Raw genomic sequence first — 21,529 nt, 5'->3', positions numbered from 1 at the left:
TGACAGCTTAGGGAGAGAAGACACTAATCTAACCCATGAGGATTCACTCTTGTTAGAATCACCTCAGAGTCATACAAGTAGAAAAATTGGGGTGAGGTTTTAGCCTGGAGGAGTTCATAAATGCAGGGACTTCAGCAGAACCAGCCACTTGTCAGAGCACTGCAGGGCTCTGCCATGACTGCATCTAATGGCCCTTGTGCCAACCCCCATCCTTTATATGGTTCTGCTTCCTCCCACAGTAACATGTGTTTTTATGCCTGGATGTCACACCACGTTATTAATATGCATATGTACATATACATACACGTATTTATAGCTGCCTGGAATGCCACCACAAAAAGGCTATCCATGAAATGCTAACTGCCAACCATGTCAGTGGATAGGCTTTTACTGTCCTTTGCTGTTACCAGCAACTGAAATAGATGAGCTGCAACCCACTTACGAACAAGTGCAAGTTACTCTTCAGCAGTGATTTGCACAGATACGAGACAGGAACAACTAGCTAAAGAGCAATTACACAGAAATCAAGCTGCAGAGGGGGGAAGAGTGAATTACAAACAATGTAAGTCAACAGTGTCATACTATTGTTAAAAAAGCAGTCATCTTACTAAGATATGACGGGACTGTCATATGTAAGAGGTAAGGAGCAATCCATCCACTGTATTCACCACTGGCAAGGTCACAGCTGGAGTGCCATGTCAGCTTGGGGCATCATGCCTGAAGAAGTATACGGAGCAGTTTGAGAGGACTCAAAGGAAAACCGCAAGGGTCTTCAGGGATTTAGAAATGAGCTGGAAAGGCAGCTAGAGAGAACTGAAAGAGATTGGGGGTGGGGTGGATGGGGATGGGAACACAAACTGTTTTCTTTAAAGGAAAGACTGAGGCAAGACAGGATGACAGTAATATATGTTGTGACAGGAGGGGAAAAATACATCATTTTCCATGTCTACTGTATTTGAGACAAAGGCATTGTAGCATGGGAGGTTCAGAGTAGACATTAAGAAAGCGGTTTTGTTGTAAGGATAATTAAGCAATGGAGTAGACTCCCAGCAAAGGTTGGTGAGTCTACATCGTTAGGGATTTGAAGAACACTTTAGACAAACATCTGATTGATCTGCCTTGAGGCCAGAGGATAGACTAAACCACCTCCTGAGATCTCATGCTGCCTATGCTTTAGGATTTCCATGGTGCAAGAATAGCACACTTTGTCTGTTTAAGAACAGATTTGAAAAAGAATGAATATCTTACAACATTGCTGATTTATTTTTTTTTTAACGAGTTATTTCAGTTCACTTAAGTTCAGGACTCTGCAGGGGAACGCTAAAGTGAAGAAAAACAAATACCACTTCACTCTAAAATCTAAAGAGCAAATGAAGACATTTGGATTTCCACATTTTCATTAATAATTCACAATTTGGGGGTCACATAAAAAAAACCCTGTCATAGGTCATCACTGAGACCCATGTTCCAGAAGCAACAAAATAGTAAGAGAAAGTGCTCAGGTTTAGCTTTTTTCTCATTTCTTTAAATCAGCAGTAGCTCCAAGCTCCAACAGAAGAGTTGTGAGATCAGAGCCTGGCTTGTCCCATACTGCCCGTGATGTTCAGCACATCATAGATACCTTTTTCTTTTATTTCAAACACATTTATTTTCACACAGGTTTGTTTGTGCTCAGCTACCTAATCCCGTGTTAGAGAGCATCAGCGTCATTGATACACCAGGAATCCTTTCTGGAGAAAAACAGAGAATTAGCAGAGGTAAGTCCCAAGTTCAGTTCTCTTCTAAACAACAGCACTGAAAACCAAAGGGACTCTATATAGGAGTTTCACCTCAAGCTGTACAGGATGTGGACGGAAACACTAGTAGGAGCCTCTCAGATGTACAGCACGACTTTGCAAATTGAGTCCAAAGGAATGTGGGTAATCTGCTATAAAGAATTTAAATGGTTTCAGGGAAGGTTGGTGACAAGGTCAGCAGTACCTCCGTCACGGTCAGGTATTTCCCAGGGGAACTGATTTCCATCAGAAAGAGTCAATTAATACCTACCTGCTTTGCAGAAACACTTGCTTCCAGTGACTTACTGATAAGCCATGGGCAAGGCCCCCATTGCAATCAACCTGGTTTCTTTCCAGTTGACCTAGCAGGCTTCTTGTACTGGCCAGGCTCCCTAAACCTAGCATGGGACTGGATTGGGATTAAGAGCCATTGGCACCCAGGTTCCTCATTGCCATGGGGAATCTGGAAATCCTCGGGATGCTAAATGGATCTGATGAATAGCAGAGTCTTTCAGTGACCTTCTGAGTGTCTCGGGCTGGCACTCTGAAGTGGGCAACATCTTGATGCTTTAAACCTAACATCTGTGGTCACTTTCTTACTCTGTAAGAGTTAGTTTCTTGCTGGTTCCTTAGACAAAGTTGGTAGTTTTCCGTCATTTCATTGGAAGAAAGCTAAGAGTAGTAATCACAGCATTCAGGTTTGGAAAGATCAGTTCTCATTCACACTGCCTATTAACAATGCACAATTAAGTTGCAGCAGCACAGGCTCTACCCAAAGTGTTGAGGCCTTTCCCATGTTTCAGTGTTCTGTCCCATAAGATTTCTGATGACTCATGCCTTTCCCACTTTTATAATGCTCCTTTGAATTAAAATTGTTCTTGCAAGTTCTTTTCTCTTAATTGAGCAGCTACCTTGCACAGAGCCAAGTTTGTTTTACTGGGATCTTCCACCACAGGAACCTTAGTTAAAGAAGCACCAATAAAGCTATAAAGGACAGCTAGAGTTAGCTGAAGACTCACATTAAGCTCTTTCACCATGGGTCTCTGCACTACTAAGTGATCATAAATTCCTTCCAGGCAGTCTACAAAAGGTAGCAAGACACACAAGCCTTCATCATCAGAAGGCTGAAAAACATGCTGTACAAGCATTCCTCCTTTCAGCAGAAAGTGTTTAGAAGTAGAGGTAAACAAAAATATGTATTACACGATGTAAACATTTTTCAGTCAAAAAATGCCACTGAAAGCAACTCAGTTCTCTTGTGGACCTACCACTATGAAGAAAACTTGCTTAGGAGGAAATATTTTTGTTCCCTCATACAATAAAAAAAAAAAAAGCAAGTCAAAATGGACCCATTTCAAATCCCTAAAGAAGTTTCCATAACCCCTTTCCCAAATCTCCTCACCAGTTCAAATCCTGACATATATTGCAAGATTTTCCTATTTTCCAGCTACTTCCAGTACTAAAAATATCCTCCTGCAAAACGTACTGCTCCTCCTTTTGCAAAATTTCTCTTATCAGCTTCCCAGTGAGCCTTGGTGTCCCATTTTACAGCCCTGTCAGCCTGACCTTGGTGCCAGGGAAGGTTATGGAGCAGATCGTCTTGAGTGCCATCCCACGGCAGGTACAGGATGACCAGGGGATCAGGCCCAGCCAGCATGGGTTGATGAAAGGCAGGTCCTGCTTGACTAACCTGATATGCTTCTACGACAAGGTGACCTGCTTAGTGAATGAGGGAAAGGCCGTGGATGTTGTCTGCCTAGGCTTTAGGAAAGCCTTTGACACCATTTCCCACAGCATTTTCCTGGAGAAACGTTGAGGTGCTGGAGTGTGTGCAGAGCAGGGCAGTGAAGCTGGGGAAGGGTCTGGAGCACTAATCTTGTGAGGAGCAACTGAGGGAACTGGGGTTGTTTAGTCTGGAGAAAAGGAGACTGAGGGGAGACCTTATCGCTGTCTACCACTACCTGGAAAGGAGGTTGTAGTGAGGTGGGAGTTGGTCTCTTCTCCCAGATAGCAAGCCATAGGACAAGAGGAGATGGCCTCACGTTATGCCAGGGGAGGTTTAGATTGGATGTGAGGAAAAGTTTCTTCACCAAAAGGGTTGTCAAGCATTGGAACAGGCTGCTCAGGGATGTGGTGGAGTCACTGTCCCTAGAGATATTTAAAAGGCATACAGATGTGGTGCTTAGGGACATGTTCAGTGGTGGACTTGGCAGTGCTAGGGTAACAGTTGGTCTCTGTGATCTTAAAGGTCTTTTCCAATCTAAAGGATTCTGTGATTCCTGCAGCTACTCTGGTAAATGCCAGCAATGCCAGAACACAGTGATGCACAGCTGTACGCTGTTAGGAAGCTCACTGGTGCATTTTGACCCAAGCCAATAACGCCTCCCCAGACATCTGGAAACAGCTAAGGGAATGTTCCTCATAAGCAGAGAAAGCTAAAGGGGAGTCCCGATTCTTTAAGCTATACCTAGTTGTAGAACTGGAGGCCTGTCTCAGCACATGGGGCAAATTCTTCCTGGACAACTTTTCTGCCCTTAGTGCAATTAAGTGCTTATGCATTGGTCCTGTGACTACAGTGTGTGGTCACTCCACCCTTTTGCCAGGAGATGAGAACTCTAGACAGAGCCCAGCCACCTCCTGCTCATCCTGCCATCCCAAGAATTTGCTCTGCTACACCTCTAACCAGACAAGGGGACTGTCACATCCTGGCTGTTGACTGACCTAATGACAGCAGTTAAAAGTACAGGGTAGATGGGATCTCAGTACGTCACCATTTATATCCAGGGCAGCCTGAAACTGGTCACATGGGTTATGTCGGATGGCCTTTCAATAGTTACAGGGCAAGATCCTCATCTGGTTTAGAACAACATAGCTTTGTTGAAGCTGGCAGAACTCCAGCAATTTCTGTCTGCAGGGGATCCAGCCCAGGGAGCAGAAAGAGTCAAAAGAATGCTGGGGTGCTTATGTTTAGGAAGGGCTGCTGCCAGCATTTGCTTGAAGTTATCTCTAGGAAGCTGGTGTTTGAAATGGAGTGCTCACTTCCCAGCTTCCATGGAAGAGGAATAGGAAAAAGTGGAGGCTGGTGCATTTGCTACCAAGCTAAGAAGCCTGCTGCCCTCATTAGCAAGTTGATTTTGGAGGCAGATAGAGCAATAACGTGGTTTCTAGGCAGAAAACAAGACAGTGCTTAAAACTGCTGACACAACAAAATGCCTCTGCCCTTCTATACCTTTCCAGCCTGCTCGGATTTCACTTGGGAATGAAGCAAGACCTGAGGGAGTCTCGCAGAGGTTTCCCAAGAGACACTTAGAAATTTATTCACTGCCGGGAACAGCGGAGCTCCTTACCCTTTGATACTAGTAGGTTTTAAGACCCTCAGACCGGGGTACCTGTGAAGCAGGGTCAGGGAAGGGAGTAGACAGTAAAGCAGCTTTCTGTCATAAGATTGAAGGGAAAAGTAAAAATGCAAAAGATGTGGCAGACTTTCCCAGCCTGCCCATCCCATGAGAAACAGCAGTATTTCTAAAAATAGGAAATTCCTTTCACTGGGAACATCGCAAGTCTGTCTCCTTTCGCATTAGACGTCAAGAGCATTAGTTAATCTACAGTGCCAGCTTAGCAGAATACCATGTATCAAAGCTTAGCAACCCACGAGGGCCACCTTACACCCCTGCATTTCAAGGCAATAGCTGTTGCTGTTACTACATCCATGTTTCAAGTAGCAGGAGTGAGGAAATGGAGTTTAAAGGAATGAATCAGGGGCCAAGACCAGGTTCTGAAGCTTTGCATTTGTCTGAACTCAACTCTGAATTAAATTCACTGCCTTGTTGCTGTTGGAAAGACTAACATGACAGATAACTCAGTCCCTTCCCCGATGAGCCAGTGTGCAGAAGCACCAGTGTTACTGCAGTCAGCCTTGTGTAGCCAGCAGCAGGGCTTTGCAAGTGGGTAGAAAACTTTCCTCCAGGGAATGCTGTGTCGTCCTGAGAAATGGAGTACTGTGCTGGCTCTCTTCCAGGACACCAGTACATGATCCTAAGAGCCACCTTCCCCCCACAGAGCAGCCCATGAAGTTTCCCAGTAGCAGACCAACAAGTTTAGGCCTGTCAAGCAGTTGAGGGTGATGCAGTCTGTCATAGCTGAAGTCCACGTCCCCTTGGCATGCAGTGAGATCACCAGCACTGACACAGCTGCTGCACTCAGGCTCTAGTAAAACATGTAGCCAAGGAGCTGCCTGCAGTACTTTTGTCCTGCTGAGCTCCTGTGACTCATGCAGTTCTTCATGGTGGGCACCCATGGTGTCACAGGTATGGTAGCTAGACCCCTAGGATATACAGGTTTCATTTACAGGCCTGGGAAGTTCCCAGGATGTCATGGCCCAAAGCATCCTGCCCTTCACTCTTCTGAATGGTCCTTGCCTGGAGAACAGCCATTTCTTCTCTGGTCTTAGATCCATGCCCTCTTATGTGACAATGTCCACATGCCCCTCACACTGTGTCCTTCTGTTTTTTTATTGTTTCCAGCTAAGCCTGAGGCAACAGCAGGCTGCAGAGGTGCCCATAGGGGAGATATTTGTACCAAAGTAGCACAGTCTTGGCTGCTTTGACAATTTGATAGTAATACAGATGCTATCCATTTGCAAAACACTGTTCTAGTGTCACATAATGAGCCCAGGCCACCCTGCTGGGAGGGAGGATGAGAAAGGGATGACTGTACTGAAATAAATGAGGATGAAGGGAATGACCACGGGTCAGGTCATGCAGTACAGCAGAGCCAGGGCAGGAGTTAGGAATTCCTCATAATTCATCTTGTGCAGCCTGCCACACTAATTGAGCCACCTGGTAACAGCAGCTCATACACTTGAGTCGCAGGGCCATCCCTGGGGGCTGCGCATTACATGCTCCACTAACCATCCGTCTCAACCTACACATGCCCTGAGCTAAGCAGATCCAAGTCTGCCAAGTTGGGTGATGCCCTGGACAAGCTGTGTTTGATCCCTGTTTCAGGGTAGTACTTCCTGAGTATGTCGTGAACACTTACTTCATCTTCACCCTATATATGTCACCTCCTCCCTTTACTGTGTTAGCAGTGAGCACAAGGGCCTACCCAGGAGGACTGGCAGCATCATTCCCCGTTGGCTTTCTTTCCAGTACACACTATTCCAGCCTTTTTCCAGCCTTCCACCCAGTTCCATTCTGCTGGCTGCAGTGCAGCCCAGGTTTCCCGTAGCCAAGGGAAAAAAAAAAAAAAAAAAAATCAAAACCATACACACACACACTAGCCTTACAGTGTCTCCTGGGAAGGAAAAATTCCCAAATGACCAGCAGCTTCAGCACCAAGGATATTTAGTCACTCAGCAGCCTGACAGTAAGAAAAATGCTAATGGCAACAGTATTAGGCGGTGCAGAGCTCTCAGACTGACTGTGTCTCAAATAGCCATGCTTGCAAGGGAAAGGCAAACACCAAGGGAATTGATGTTCTCCCACTTCACGCAACATATTTAGGGTACAATGGCAACAAGAAAATATTTTTCCCAAAGAGTTTTGTCACGTGTGCTAGTAACAGCATGATACACAACTGAAAGCATCCACCCCGAAAGCCTCTAAAAGGGAGGCATTTCAAATATTTGCTATAATACTCCCTGCTGGTGATGTTTGCTTATATTTTGTATTTCACTCTGCCTGGGAGGGTGAAAGTGCACTGTGTAGTTTTGACTTCCCAGTTCACCTCCATTGCTGCAGTGCAGTAGCTGCTCTGCCAACTTGCCTGATTTTATCACAATCTGACAAACACATAGTGTTGCACTGAAAGGCTCAGCTCCTACAGTCACAGTTCTGCGCTTCCTCTAAGAGCAATGCAAAAATGAGGGGAAAATCTGCACAGCTGTAATCCCTTTTATTCATAGGAATATGCGAAGCCACGAGCCTAACTCTTCTGACCTGAAAGCAGGATGCAGACAACAGCTTAAGATTATATTTGGGTTTGGGGAAAACCAAACCATGATTTTGTTCAGGGAGGGGGGTGGAGGGGCTGTCTCCATGATTTAATTTGGAAATACTGCTATATTTTGCACTTCCAGAACTGGAAGAGAAAAAAAAGAATGCAAAAGAACTGAGATTAAATAGTTGCACAGATAGAAAGGGCTGCACTTTTTTTTTTTAATTCCTGTTTAACATATAATAAGCACTTAATTTGTGTTACCAAACAAGTCTGATTTTTAGAACAGCTGTTCAGTTTGTCCATTTTATTGTGCACTGTGCACTCCAAAAATATCTTAAGTATCTATTTCATCAAGGAAAGATAGTTGTGCCCATCACTATCTCATCAATTTGCATTATTTATGCCCATCATGTATTCTTTCAGCATCCTGAGTAACAGTGGAGGATGACTGTGTTTCCTGGTCACTGGCAGCAGCTATCAGTTACTGATGGCCAGGTTTTCAAACACGATTTCTCCCCAGGCTTAAACTATGTGTACTGGGAGAATTTAGTTTGTGTTTGGACACTATGGTAAAGAAACTTCCTTGGAATTACAGCTATGCCTCAGCACTGCTGTGCACTGACCTCTCCGGAAAACTTGGCCTATATTCAGATGCCTTCTGAGGTCTCGAAATCTGGCTAGGAACTGTTTTCAGGATTGGCCTGAGTACGAAGAAACACTCGATCCATCTGTCACAAATGACAAAGACGTAAATATGTAAAGGGTAGAGGGGACAAGTTCTGCTGTGCGTACATAGAAGCTAAACAGGCTGTTATAGGGAAACTTTGCTCTGGGCAATGCTGTCATCAGTTTCGCTCCACCTGATTTGAATATGCCAAGTGAGGTTTCACACAATTTCCACTGACATAAAGCAAGGGCCCTGTAAGGCTCCCAGTCTTCCCAACCCTGAAACCCTTGCAGTAAACAACATGAAAGCAAAAGGCCAGTCTGCCACTCCAGGTACTGGTTAATGTAAATGTTAGCATTAGAAGTCCGACACCCACCCGTCTTTCCTAGTGGAGAACGCAGATTTGCTGTGCTTTGAGTCCTTTTGCCTTTGCTTTGGAAACCTTTAAGTCTCCAAAACATACGTAATGTTTCCATTAGTTCCTGGTACTGAGGAGGAAGAAATGCAGAGCACTGGCTGGGGGATGTAGCTCCTAGTGCTGTGAATCAGCAGCTCCAGGACAGAGTGCTGCTTTGGATGTAGGCAAAGGCAAAAGTGATCGGCAAGCCGAGACCTGCTCTAGAAATTATGACCTGTAACACTCATAGAAATCTTTTCATCATGAGGGACTTCTGTCTACTTCCCAACACACCCACAGACATACATTACAGGAATCTCTTTATATCCCTTTGGAAGGCAGCCACTTCCAGAGAGGAGTATGGCAGCTTTTTACAAAGCTGGTTTATGACGAGCTGCAATGTATATCCAATACCCATCCTTCGCTTTTCATCTTCCCTTCTGTCCTTTCCTTGCTGGCACCGCCAGCTCCTCACCTTGAGAGAAACTTGCCCAAATTACTGTTCCTCCACCCAGTCCCAGCTGTTTCATCTCTCATATTCTTCCCAGCACCCTCATCTCTGCACTGTGCCATCCCTCCCTGGGTCTCACAACAGGCACCCACCCTCCTTCCCACTCTGTGTCTCCTTAAAGAGATGTATCACTTCCCCCTCCCTTCCTCCCCGCATTTTCTTCTTCTGACCATTGTGTCACCTTCCTTCTTTGCTTACAGCCATCTGTCACGCTCAGGTAACACCTGCCCCTCCTGGCACATTCTCCCCCTCCAGTGTGGGCTGCCTGCTTGTTTTGCCATGACATAGTCCTCTTCCCTGGACTTTGAAGGGCTTTCAGGCAGGGTATCACTGTGACCAGTTAGACTAAGCCTCCCAAACCCCTCTTAATCAATTTAAAAATACAGATCAAGTAATTAGCTCCCCGGAATAGCATTTGTTTCATCTCCAAGAGCTGCTTTTTCACTAGGTAGTCAGTGTAAACTATGCCAACCAACCCATCTTCTGATGCTGTCCTCAGACACACAAAACCAATCTATCCGTTGACAAATAGGGACACAACCATAAAACTCAGCTCTATAGTGGGCCATGATCTAGTGAATTTTCAGTCACTGGATAAACAGCAGCTTTAGAAGGATGAGAAGGGAGCTCCCAGTGACTAAAATTCAGCAGGAAAGAGGTGTATTGCTAAAAGCAGTAGTGACAGCAAGCTGTGAGATACCTGGTGCAAAGCAGCAGCTTTAGGTTTTTCAGTATTTCATGATCTTACTATTCCCATTCCATCCCCCCATGGCTGTGGCCATGGTTCCACAAGACAGGAAATCCAGTAGCGTGTTTACTATCAGACAAAAAAAACCCCAACCAACCAGTCTAGCTACACAGTTAGAAATGCTGAACCAATACATGCACACTCATTGCTGGTTTAAATTGGCTTAAAAATGTTACAGCCAGGCAGATTTTCTGCTGGGTCAGGTATCATCCTCCTTCCCCCAGTCAGCATAAAGACTGTATCATGCCTGGTCTGACTTGACAGAAATGTAATTGCATCATCCTGCTAGATCTTAGTGAAATGCATGCTGCCAGGTATTCCAGTAGTGCACAGACAAGTATTCATTAAGCCAGTCTGCCTTATGGAGTCTAGGTGGCAGGGTGTCTGAAAGATCATTTTCTCTGTAGACTGGATCCACTGACAGTTCTGCTGACTTGTCAGCTTTGTGCTAAATCTGTTGAGTCCTTTTCAGTCAGAAGGAAATCTGTCCCATGAAAAAATGTCCGATTGAACAAAATTATTATCATGTTCATCTTGTCCTTCTAGTACTGTATGGTTAGGATTAATTTTCTATTCGTGTTCACCTTATCTGGAGGTTGTGAAAGAAGCTGCATCAGTGATACTAGAGAATGTTTAAATATGCATCGTATTTTTCAACAGAAATGCAAGTGTAACCACAAACAGACAGGAATTACTGAACAGAAAATTCTCCCCTCTACATTTCTGTCTGAACATCCCTGTAATAATGGGTTTGTATTTGTGCAGCTTTGGCAAGCAGATGGCTTCCCAAATGCCCTGTAACTTCATAATAAAGCTGTGCTATGTTATGTGGATAGCTTCACCCATCACTGAAACACTGCCAAATCAGAGATAGTAACTGGCTGCTTTTGTGAGAGGCCTTAGCAACACTCTACAACACGGAGAGAGGGTGTAAAGAGACTTAACTCGTTTAGAGTGGAACTTCAAAAACTCCTAATTTGTCTCTGGATCAAGATCAGTTCTTGGTCTAAGCTCACACACTAATAAACTGCCAGAAGAGTCAGGCCCCATGCCTCTGTGAAATACAAAAGGGGCAGGGAGGAGAGATCGAAGTGAGGCTATAATGCTTAGATTTAGTTACAGAATGAGCTTCATATGTTTTCAGGTATTGAGCACCTCCAGTGCTAGCTGGAGTCAGGCAAAATGTCCTGAGTTCTCTATGCTATTGAAGAGTCCTCCAGAAATGAAAGCTCTGAAACAAACATTAAAACATGAATTTAAGACCTTTATTTAAGACCTAATTTATTTAAGACCTAATTTAAACAGCTTTATTAATGGCTTGCCATTAGGGTTTTACATTGTTACCCTGCTATCCAAATGTTTTAACAGTCTATTCTTTTATATGCTAAAAGCAAAACTGGAGTGTCAACCCTATGAATCATCTATGTAGCAATTCTCTAAGTACTTATCTGATGGAGAAAACACCATCACAGTCAGTGACTCCAAGCAGAGAGCTGTCAACAGACAACCTGCCCACCTGCCCTTTCCACATGTCATGCTACACGGTAAGGAACACTTGTACCACTCACGATAGTTTTCCTCTGAAGTGTTTTGTCACTTAAGATCAAAATACATATGCTTTCACCTTGGTTTTCCTGCCAAATACCTCCATACAGGAGAATGCAGGTGCAACGAGCACTTGTTAGAACTGCAGAGAGAGAGATTGATTTCTTGCTTAGGTCTCCCACATTCCCTAAGCACCAAAGCAAGCAGGACGTACAAGAGGAATGTGTAGGTTGGGCTTTTGTCCCAGCATGGGATGCAGATGAGTCCATGCTGATGTGACTGCTCTGAAACATCGCCAAGTGTTACTCCCCAGGGCTTTGTTCTGTTTAATAGAGGTATGTAGGAGACCACTGTCAGAAGATTGTCTCCAAACAAACAAAGAAGCTGGGAAAGAAAGTCTGCTAATCAATCTAGACATCTAATGAAGTCCACAGGGGCATTCAAGACTGTGTGTGTATTACTGTAGCAGCTGGGAACATACAAAAGGTCTGAGCAGATATTAATTCCCTTTCGTTGGGTAAAGCAACATTTTGGTTTGTGAATAGGAAAGAGAGGCTCACAGAGCAGATACTCTGGAAGTGCTACTGTGGATCCAGGCTTGATGCATGGTAAAAGTCAGAGCTAAGCACCTAAAGATACTTTTGGACAAACCCTGAGACCCAGACAGATCAAAGGGCTAAGGGCAGTCTCCCAAGTCCTCAGCTAATACCAAAACTCCAATGTCACCTTTTTTTTTTTTTCTTACCTAAATAATAAGTCCCCACTTCCACTGAATCACTAAAAAGTGGGGTGATTGTCAGGTGCAGACACTCCACACCTCATCCCAGCTGCTGTTAACAACAGAGAGCCTAACAGTGGCTGTTCCTCTGCTGTCAGAAGGAAACCACTCACGTGATCTGTGGCAGGACATCACTGTAGCATTACAAGGCGCCCTAGAGAGAATAACTCTGTTTCCCTCTTGATTCACACACACACACACACACACACACCCCCAAGAAAAAGGTTGAAAATGGTAGTCATGGTGCAATTCAAACATGTGCCAGCTCAACAAGAAAGCATCCCAGTCAATGAGATTGACAAGATTAAATGCACAAACATCTCCACAACAATTGAGATGCCCTGACTCATTGCTTCCATGGTGAAAAAGCAAACTGTGTAGCTCTGTGTATGAAGAATAAACTATCCTGCCATGCTGGATGACTTTCAGTACAGCCCAGGCAGAACAAAACATTAGGTGTGGGTGTGCATGCCATGGGGGGTCCCCACTTGCAAATTCATTGATCTGCTTGCAGAAGGACAGCTTGCAGCCTGAACCCAGTCCAAGTGAAATGAGGTGCTGGCATTGACTTTGCCCTGCTGCCGCTGCCTCCTAGCACAATTTGGGAACGAGTCAGCATGCGTAGCTTTACAGCAGATAACAGAGGCAAGCTCCATACAGTAAGAACATCTAATGTTAAAAGGCTACTATTATCTGAAAGCAAGCAGGACCAAGTTTATTTTGGTTGTAAGAGGGTCTGACTCATGATTGTTGCTGAGGTGAGACCAGGCAAGATATACAGATATCAATGTAATATATTGAATGCTCAGCAGGCAATACTAATTCTGAATTCTCTGAAGTTCTCGGCATCAAACATAGCTGAGCAAAGAGACAGGGCCCAGCATTACCTGCTGCTGCTAGGGAAGGCACCAGTGTCCTAAGCGAGCAGAAGGCCGCTGGTAGGACAAACATCTATCGTTTCCATCTACAGTGTCTGTAGATCCCATGAAAGAGAGCAGGGCAAGCTGTCCTCATCCAAGAGTGCTCCCCTCTCCTGCCCTTTTCTTGTAAGGAGCAAACTATAACTGACTGAAACAAAACACTACCAAGTAATAATACTTTGCAGTTGTATAAAAGTTCTCACTGGAAAATAGTTAATACCAATTTATCCTGCTGAAGAGAAAGTTCACGTAGGCTCTACTACTGACTTGAAAGCCAGCATTTCACCCCAGTTTGCTTAATCACAAGGGAGAAAAGGCCATTGGTAAGTCAAGATCAGAGCTTAGTCATCCTCCCTTTTGTCATTCTGCTCTAAAGACTAGGATGTACTGGTTGCCTTCTAGGTTTTGGAGAGGGCAGAAAGAAAAAAAAAAAAAAAAAAAATGGAGGTGGGGGGGGCACTGAACTAATAATTATCGTACATTTATTCATGAAAGCCAAGATTAAAATAGTATGTTAAATTATTTGAATGCAAATAGCTTATGCTCTGTCCAGAACGCTCCTAACAGTGGAGCACTCTGGCAACACAGATAACCTCAAGTGTTGCACAACATAAGAGAGCAATCTGACAGAGCAGAGGGAGAGCACAAGTCTCTCAGTGAGGCTTTGAAGAAGGTGAAAACGCACTACAGAGCTAGGAAAGAAGGTCATTTTGTTGCTGTCATTACTGTTGTTTTAAAAACATCTCCACACACTATTTATCACGCCCTATATTGCCTAGAGATGAACCCAAGCCTAACCCTGCGCAGCCGTTATCCTTGGTTCTGAGGCATAGGAAATTTGAACCCGCTGTTCGCAGCTTGAGTCCACCTCTGGTGTTCACAGCAATGCTGCCTTCTAAGCGTCAAGGGCTCAGCAAAGTAAACACAAGTCATTTTGCTTCGTACACATGCAGCAGGTATGACAGGACAATCGCTCAGGTAAGGCAGGTTATTTGCATCCTGGGTTTTGAATTGGATGGGACAGAGTTAGTCTCGCACAACCAAACAAGACCTGAGAGTTATGACGCAGTAGAGATATGCATCTCAAACCAGTCTGGGTGCAAGTACTGCAATTATCCAGCTTTCTGCAGCCTTTTGTAGGCTATGCTGATGGCCAGCAATCCAGAAACTAGACTGCCTCTGTTGCCACATGTAAGGCTTCTGCAGCAGCTGCTTAAATATGGCCATTTTCTCCTTATATGCATTTGAATGAAGCGTCTGTATCACAAATTTAAGACTTCTTTGAGTGATCTCTTAATGCGGAGATGAGAGCTATCCTTAACTGCGCGCATCTTGGGCATTTCAGTGTGAGGATCAGTGCCTCATCTCCACCTTCTTTGGGACAAAGAATGATGTTTCATGTTTCCTTTACCAAGCTACCTGATCTACTGGGGAAGCTTCCTCGTTGCAAGCTTATCCTCAGGTGGCATAGGCCAGGTACAGCAGGGAGGCTTCCCTACTCCTATGCATGTACATCTCTGTTTTTCCTCTACCCCCCCTCACAGGTTATGACTTCGCTGCTGTACTGGAGTGGTTTGCAGAGCGGGTTGACCGCATCATTCTCCTTTTTGACGCACACAAGCTGGACATCTCTGATGAGTTCTCTGAGGTCATCAAGGCCCTGAAGAACCACGAGGACAAGATGAGAGTTGTCCTCAACAAGGCCGACCAGATAGAGACTCAACAGCTGATGCGGGTGTACGGTGCCCTCATGTGGTCCCTAGGAAAGATTGTCAACACTCCTGAGGTCATCAGGGTTTACATTGGCTCCTTCTGGTCCCATCCATTGCTCATCCCCGACAACCGCAAGTTGTTTGAGGCAGAGGAGCAGGACCTGTTCAGGGATATCCAGAGCCTGCCCCGCAACGCAGCCCTGAGGAAGCTGAATGATCTCATCAAGCGAGCACGGCTGGCCAAGGTGGGTGTTGGCATAGAAACCCTCAAGCATTCAGTTCGGGCTGTCTGCAGTATGTAGGCTATGGGGAAGTGGTTTGGGCCGGTTCAACGTGCAAAGCTCATGGATCCTGCTGTTTCCAGCCCATTTCACTCAGGCCTAGGCACTTCAGGGCAGAAAGCATCTCCTTTGCTTGGTGCGTAAGCCTGACAGGCCAGAGCAAGGAAGATAGCCACAGATCTGTATCTAGCAGGTAGCACTTGAAGGGATCTGAAAGCAGTTGCTCTAACTGATTTAGGACCAATTCAGTATGTCAGAATCACATACCAAGGGAATTGGTAAGCTCCAGGTCTTTTGCCTTAAACTTTCTTAGCCAAGAGAGATACCTGGCTTAGATGGACAGAGAGGAGGTGGAGACTCACAAGAATGGCAAATAAGCCTGCTGTATCTCTGAATATTTGAAATGAGCTGAATGAAGCTCCTCAGAATACAGGGAATAACCCCACATCAGTGGAGAAAAGAGATCAAAATATCTGTAAAAAGCTTTCTGCGCAAAGGTCTTCATTTCTAAGAGAAAACATTTAGTCCACTTAAAAAAAAGCCAGAATGTCACATAAATTAAGGACTGGTATTTGTACTAAAACATTTAAGTCTAGGGAGCTCCAAAATCTGTATGGTTTGGACTGAAAAGGGGCTATTCCCTGGAAGGCCATGCCCAGTGGAAGAAAAAAACCATCACTCCCCTCCAGGAGGTGTGTATGAACATCACTGTCTGTATGCCCAGGACTCATACGCTGTCCTCACACCTCATCTCAGCACAGTGTGCACAGCTGAGCTGCACTTAGCACTGGAGTAATAACCAGTAGGTACAGGCAAGCTGAGGAGCTGGGCTCGCTCTTCAGGGTGGGACAAGATAGGGTTGAAGTCCTGGGCACAGATACTCAGTTGGGAAGAATTTTGTGGTGTGCTCTTTAACACCCGTCTTCTTTATTCTGTATCATTTAATGCCCTTCAGGTCCACGCCTACATCATCAGTTCCCTAAAGAAAGAAATGCCATCGATGTTTGGGAAAGACAATAAAAAGAAAGAGCTTGTTAACAACTTGGGAGAGATTTATGCCCGGATTGAACGGGAGCATCAGATCTCACCAGGAGACTTCCCTAATCTGAGAAAGATGCAGGTAAGCAGTGGCATCTTGGCTGGAGCACCAGACATCCAAGGAAGGAGCATGACAGTAATCACAGGGACTATGACAGAAACCATGCAGACATTGATTGTCGTTGCTTGTGGGAAAGGCCTTGAATATGTTTTTTTGAATTGAAAATTGAAATTTTTTTTTTGTTGAATTGAATTGAAATTGAAAATGAAATTGAACAAATGAATTGAAACGGGCCTTGGAATAATGTTGCAGGCGATATTCGGGCATGAACACTTTTTGCACCTAGAGCTCATGTGAAGCTACAGCTGCCTGCATTTCTCAAATCTTTGCCTGAATAGCACTTTACACCAAATAATTTCTTCTGTTTTTCTTTATTTTTAATTCTAGGTTCCTTTTGCATATTTTCAGGCCTAAGAATACTGTTAATTTATATCGAAAGGAAAGCTGTATCCCAAAAAGCCTACATATGCCCCTTTCCTCAAGAGCTGTATTTTTTAAGTCTTCTGCTTCACTCTGCTTCTAGGAGAGAAAGGGGGCTGTGAAAACTCACAGCCCCTTTTCTATTTTAAGCAGAGAAGCAGGTTTTCTGTTCACAGAGCTGAGACTTGACCCAGTGTTCAAGTCAGTCAGAGACTTCAAAGGGCCTTGGATCAGAGCCTTGTATTGTATATTCAAACAATGCTGGACACTGATACATTGCTGTGTGGCTTCAGTCCAAGCAGAAACCTGTTCCGAGTTGCTGCTAGCTGTTGAAGTCATTACTAGCTTCGTATGGAAAACACAACATTTGCTCTTTTTTAAAAGTATATTTTCTGTAAGTTCTTGGGAATGGGATCTATAGAGTGTGTCCAATAGAGGATCCCATTCACTGCTAGTTAAAAATGTGTGTTTAAGCATTTAAACGTGACATTCCAATCCAGTAGGAGTGAGTAGTCTAGATTTATCAAGCAGAAGGTAAAGGATAAAGCTGTAGGTTATTTTGCAGGTATTATCTGCAGGCCCTGCTCAAAGCAATTTGCTTAGCTGTGAAAATTACAGAAACTGAGCCATGCTGTAAAGACGTGCTCACCTCTTTATAGATGTGCTGCTGTCTTTATGGCATCAGAGAGATGCACGTCTCCTTCCCAGAGTACAGACTGGGAGGGAATGCAGAGCACTGGCTGCAAGATGTAGCAAGAGCTGCATAACCAGTTTGCCTTGAACAATTTGGTCTTCAAGGAGATTGCTTCTGTGTGGCTTGGAAAGGAGGAGTCTTACTTGCATATGGCCATCACAAGTAAACTACGTCCCCTCTCTGTACCATGTCAGCCCCTCTTTGTAAGCTGAGAAGGTCATTTTCTGTAGGACCTAAAGAGGATTTAAGTAAGAGCAAGGCCAACCAGGGAGACCCCATCACATGCTGAGGAGCAGGGCTATCAGAGGAGGGAATGCTGAGCTCCCCACTCTTCCTCTGCAATAGCAGGGTTCTGAGCCCAACAGGAGACAGGCATCCCACTCTACACTGTCACTGCACTGTGCATGGCCATGTCACTCACCTCTTGCTATGTTGTCCAACTTTAAGGATCAGTTGCAAGCCCAGGATTTTAGCAAGTTCCAGCCGCTGAAGAGCAAGCTGCTGGAGACTGTGGAAGACATGCTGGCTAATGACATCGCCCAGCTCATGGTGCTCGTACGCCAGGAAGAGTCGCAGCGGCCAACGCAGATGGTGAAGGGAGGAGCCTTTGAGGGCACCTTGCATGGTCCATTCGGCCATGGCTACGGCGAAGGCGCTGGTGAAGGGATCGATGATGCTGAGTGGGTGGTGGCCAGGGACAAGCCCATGTATGATGAGATCTTCTACACACTGTCACCTGTTGATGGTAAAATAACTGGTGCCAATGCAAAGAAGGAGATGGTAAGGTCTAAGCTGCCCAACACGGTGCTGGGCAAGATATGGAAACTGGCTGACATCGACAAAGATGGCATGCTGGATGATGAGGAGTTTGCCTTGGCGAATCATCTCATTAAAGTCAAGTTGGAGGGTCATGAGCTGCCAAATGAGCTCCCTTCCCATCTCCTCCCTCCATCCAAAAGGAAAATAACAGAGTGAAAGGAAGGTTACAGGGCAGAGGGAAGGGGGGGAAAAAAGATCTAGAAAAACATGTTTACTTAAATTATACTTTAGATGTGAGATCACCTTTGGATTTGTACTTATTTTGCTGTATGAAAAAAACAAAAGCAGAACAAAAAGGTCCAATCTTCTTCGTGATAATATGCAATTAACTCTTCCAGTGTAACGTCCCTGCTTTCTCATGTGTAGTCTGTAAAGATGAAGGTAAAGAAAGGATGTTGAGACTAACAGAATCTGTTAAGTGGGAATAGAAGAAAAACCTGAAGTGGGCTGCATGGTTTTGAGAGTGGGGTAGGCACAGACAGAAATCTCCTAACTGCCAGTATCGCTCCTGAGCTTTGGCTGCACCTTCTGCTGTTTAATGGGTCTCGCAGACCTCAGGAGACTGAGATCTTGATGGGGAAGAGGAAACTACAAGTTCTCCAAGCTATTGGCCAAACTAAAAAGAGTACTTCCTAATGAATATAAGACCACACTAAAATACTAGATACTAAACCCCAGAGGTCAGAATTTTAGGAACCTTGATTCACTGTTAGATGCAAATTTTACAAATGTTTCCCTGTCCTTAAAGAAAAAAATAATAAATAAAATCTGAAACAGCTTTGAACTGGGCAACTGGAGCTCCTCATTGTTCACTGTGGGACAAGCACTAAGGATTTCCAGTCCTCTCTACCTTCCATTCAGTCCCTGGGGGAGATTTGTTCTGCAGGCACAGCCAAGAGAACCACCCCCGCAAGGGGAACAGAAGGAGGGGGCACTAGAGGTAGACATCAGGTGGGCTGGGAGGGAGGAGTACCGCTCCCAGGCTCACTGAGTGTTTCACAACTGGTGGATAGCGTTTTCCCTCTGAACAATGGTGGTGGCTATCATTCCTGCGAAGTGATAAGTTTATTCTCACCTTGCACAGTGAAAGCTGCTAAGTCCCATTCTTTCTGTAAAGATAGAAACCCCGCACTGTCAGGTAGATGGTCCATAACAGCAGAGAACTTGGTAGGGCAGTGGCAGAGCTTGCTCTACTGCCCGAGTCCCCGACAGGTGTAGCGGAGATGTTGACAGCCTTCACCCACTCTCCTCACCAAACAGTAACACTCTATTCCCTCCAGAACCCCTACCCTGAGCCAAGAGACCTTCCCCTGCTCGTTCACGCTCTATGAAATTTTTGTTTCCAAGACTTGATTTTGGCAGAAATCCCTTGATTTCCTATTTTATTTCCCAAACACACACACACACACTCGCAGGCACTCTTCTGGGTTTTGTTGTTGCTCTGGAGCAGCGTGTTGTTCCAATTCCTGTTGTCACTTTATATAAGCTGAGCTCCTACTGTGATGAAAAACCAAGACAAGTATAACTTATTTTATATCTCTGTGTTCATATTCTATAGAGAAATATATTCTGTGTATGTAGGATGTGCTTATTGCAGTACATTTATCACCTGTCTTAAGAATTAATGCATTAACCTTTTTTGTACCCTGGTCCTAAAACATTATTAAAAAAGAAAGGCCAGATCTGTCTATTTCTTTACATGGCAAAATGAAGTGCAGCTGGGGAAAAAAAAAAAAAAAAACCAAAAAAAAACCAAAAAACCCAACTCATTTTCACACGCAACAGAATGAGGACATGATTCTTAGCGCATTTCCCAAACGTGCATGTACAGATCAGGCTTGCCAGAGTCGGGTGTGCACTGCTGAATGGCTGGGTAACATACGCAGTTGTCTCCTTTCTCTTTGGGCAGCCTAATCACGACCTTGACACTTGCTGAAGCAAGTGGAATTGTACCCACGATTCGCCTTATTCAACGCAGGACAGAAGTAACAACCAAAGAAATACTTCATTATTTCATTTTTTTATTATTTCATTCATATTCAATTATTATTTCATATATAGGGTAAGGAATATATCGAAAGAGTTTCCTCCTGCCAGTCACAGATGGGAATGCTACAGATTTATCAAGATCTGGAAAGAACACAAAAAACCCTTAGTCTTAAATCTTGCTGGCTTTAATTTTACTTCTGTTTTCATCGCCCTTTCTTTACAGGTTCGTTACAGTGATCATTGTCCCCAGAAAGGGACAGTGAGATGCACCAACTAAGGCAGCGAGAGCAGTTAGGGTGGTGCTGGGGGATAAAGGCTGTGAGCTGCAGTGGCTGCCAGGGTTTCCATACGGCATTGCACAGGATGAGAGGGGCGAGAGGAAATCGTAGGGTGGGGAGCAAGAACCAATAAATGCAAATTTAGAGAAAAGTCAGCAGACTGAATGTCACTCCAGTTCAACTATCCAGTAACCCCTGGGTTAGCAGGCGTTACAGTGTGCAGTCTGCTAACGCTGTCCAGGTTTTGCTGTGGAATTTGCATCCATCTGACTCCAGGCTGAGGCTGAACAGAGCACCCTGGATCAGCCCTACCACTGCGCAGGCATGGTTTTCTGATGTCCGCTCGTGCCAGTTGTATCATGCTAAAATTTAACGCTTTTTTTTTAAAAGCAGAAAATTACTGGTTCTCTCAAAGGGGACAGCAGAAGGTAAGGTCTATTAGTCTTTTTCCAGTACACACCGGCAAGCTGCTTGGCCAAAAATTCATTGTAGTACGTATCAAACAGCTTTCAGGGCACAAAGCCGCCTGTGTTTGCTTGTTTGGGCATACAAGTTCACAAACCAAACCACTAGCCTGTTGTTAAAGCGTGTAGTAGTTTACTTTTCATCGCACGGACAGCAATTGTGCTTTAGCCATCTCAAAAAAAAAAAGTTTGCTCTTAAACAGAAGACAGCAAGAGATTCTCTGTGTCACTGGCAGCAACATTCACCCCCCACACCACAGCTAGGGCATGCCAGCACTACAGCACCTGCCGCAGCTCCTGCCTCTGCGCATCATGCTGAGGCTCCTGCTCCGTCTCCCCACGGCAGCCTCTGGGGTGCCTGGGCAGGATTCACTCGGGAGCGACACCCTGTCAGCACAGCTCCAGTGCACAGAACACCACCGCAGCACTGTGGCGTGGGGGTTTTCTTTCGACACTCACTTAGAAACCACTTGCGCTGTCAGAGTGCAACTT

General features: G+C 44.9%; 1 protein-coding gene across 1 annotated transcript in view; it reads left to right on the top strand.

Annotated features, from left to right (window-relative positions):
• Positions 1-19,986, top strand: part of EHD3 (EH domain containing 3) — a 31,805-nt gene extending 11,819 nt beyond the window's left edge. The window contains exons 3-6 of the mRNA XM_005434003.3: positions 1,660-1,757; positions 14,826-15,238; positions 16,230-16,394; positions 17,935-19,986. Coding sequence (XP_005434060.1) covers positions 1,660-1,757; positions 14,826-15,238; positions 16,230-16,394; positions 17,935-18,462 — 1,204 coding nt within the window. The 3' untranslated portion in view covers positions 18,463-19,986. The remainder of the gene's footprint in view (positions 1-1,659; positions 1,758-14,825; positions 15,239-16,229; positions 16,395-17,934) is intronic.
• Positions 19,987-21,529: the final 1,543 nt, after the last annotated feature.

Source organism: Falco cherrug, chromosome 13, assembly GCF_023634085.1.
Source record: "Falco cherrug isolate bFalChe1 chromosome 13, bFalChe1.pri, whole genome shotgun sequence".
In the NCBI taxonomy this organism is placed as follows: domain Eukaryota; kingdom Metazoa; phylum Chordata; class Aves; order Falconiformes; family Falconidae; genus Falco; species Falco cherrug.
The sequence above is the reverse complement of the archived record's forward strand: the minus strand, read 5'-3'. Positions and strand labels throughout refer to the sequence as shown.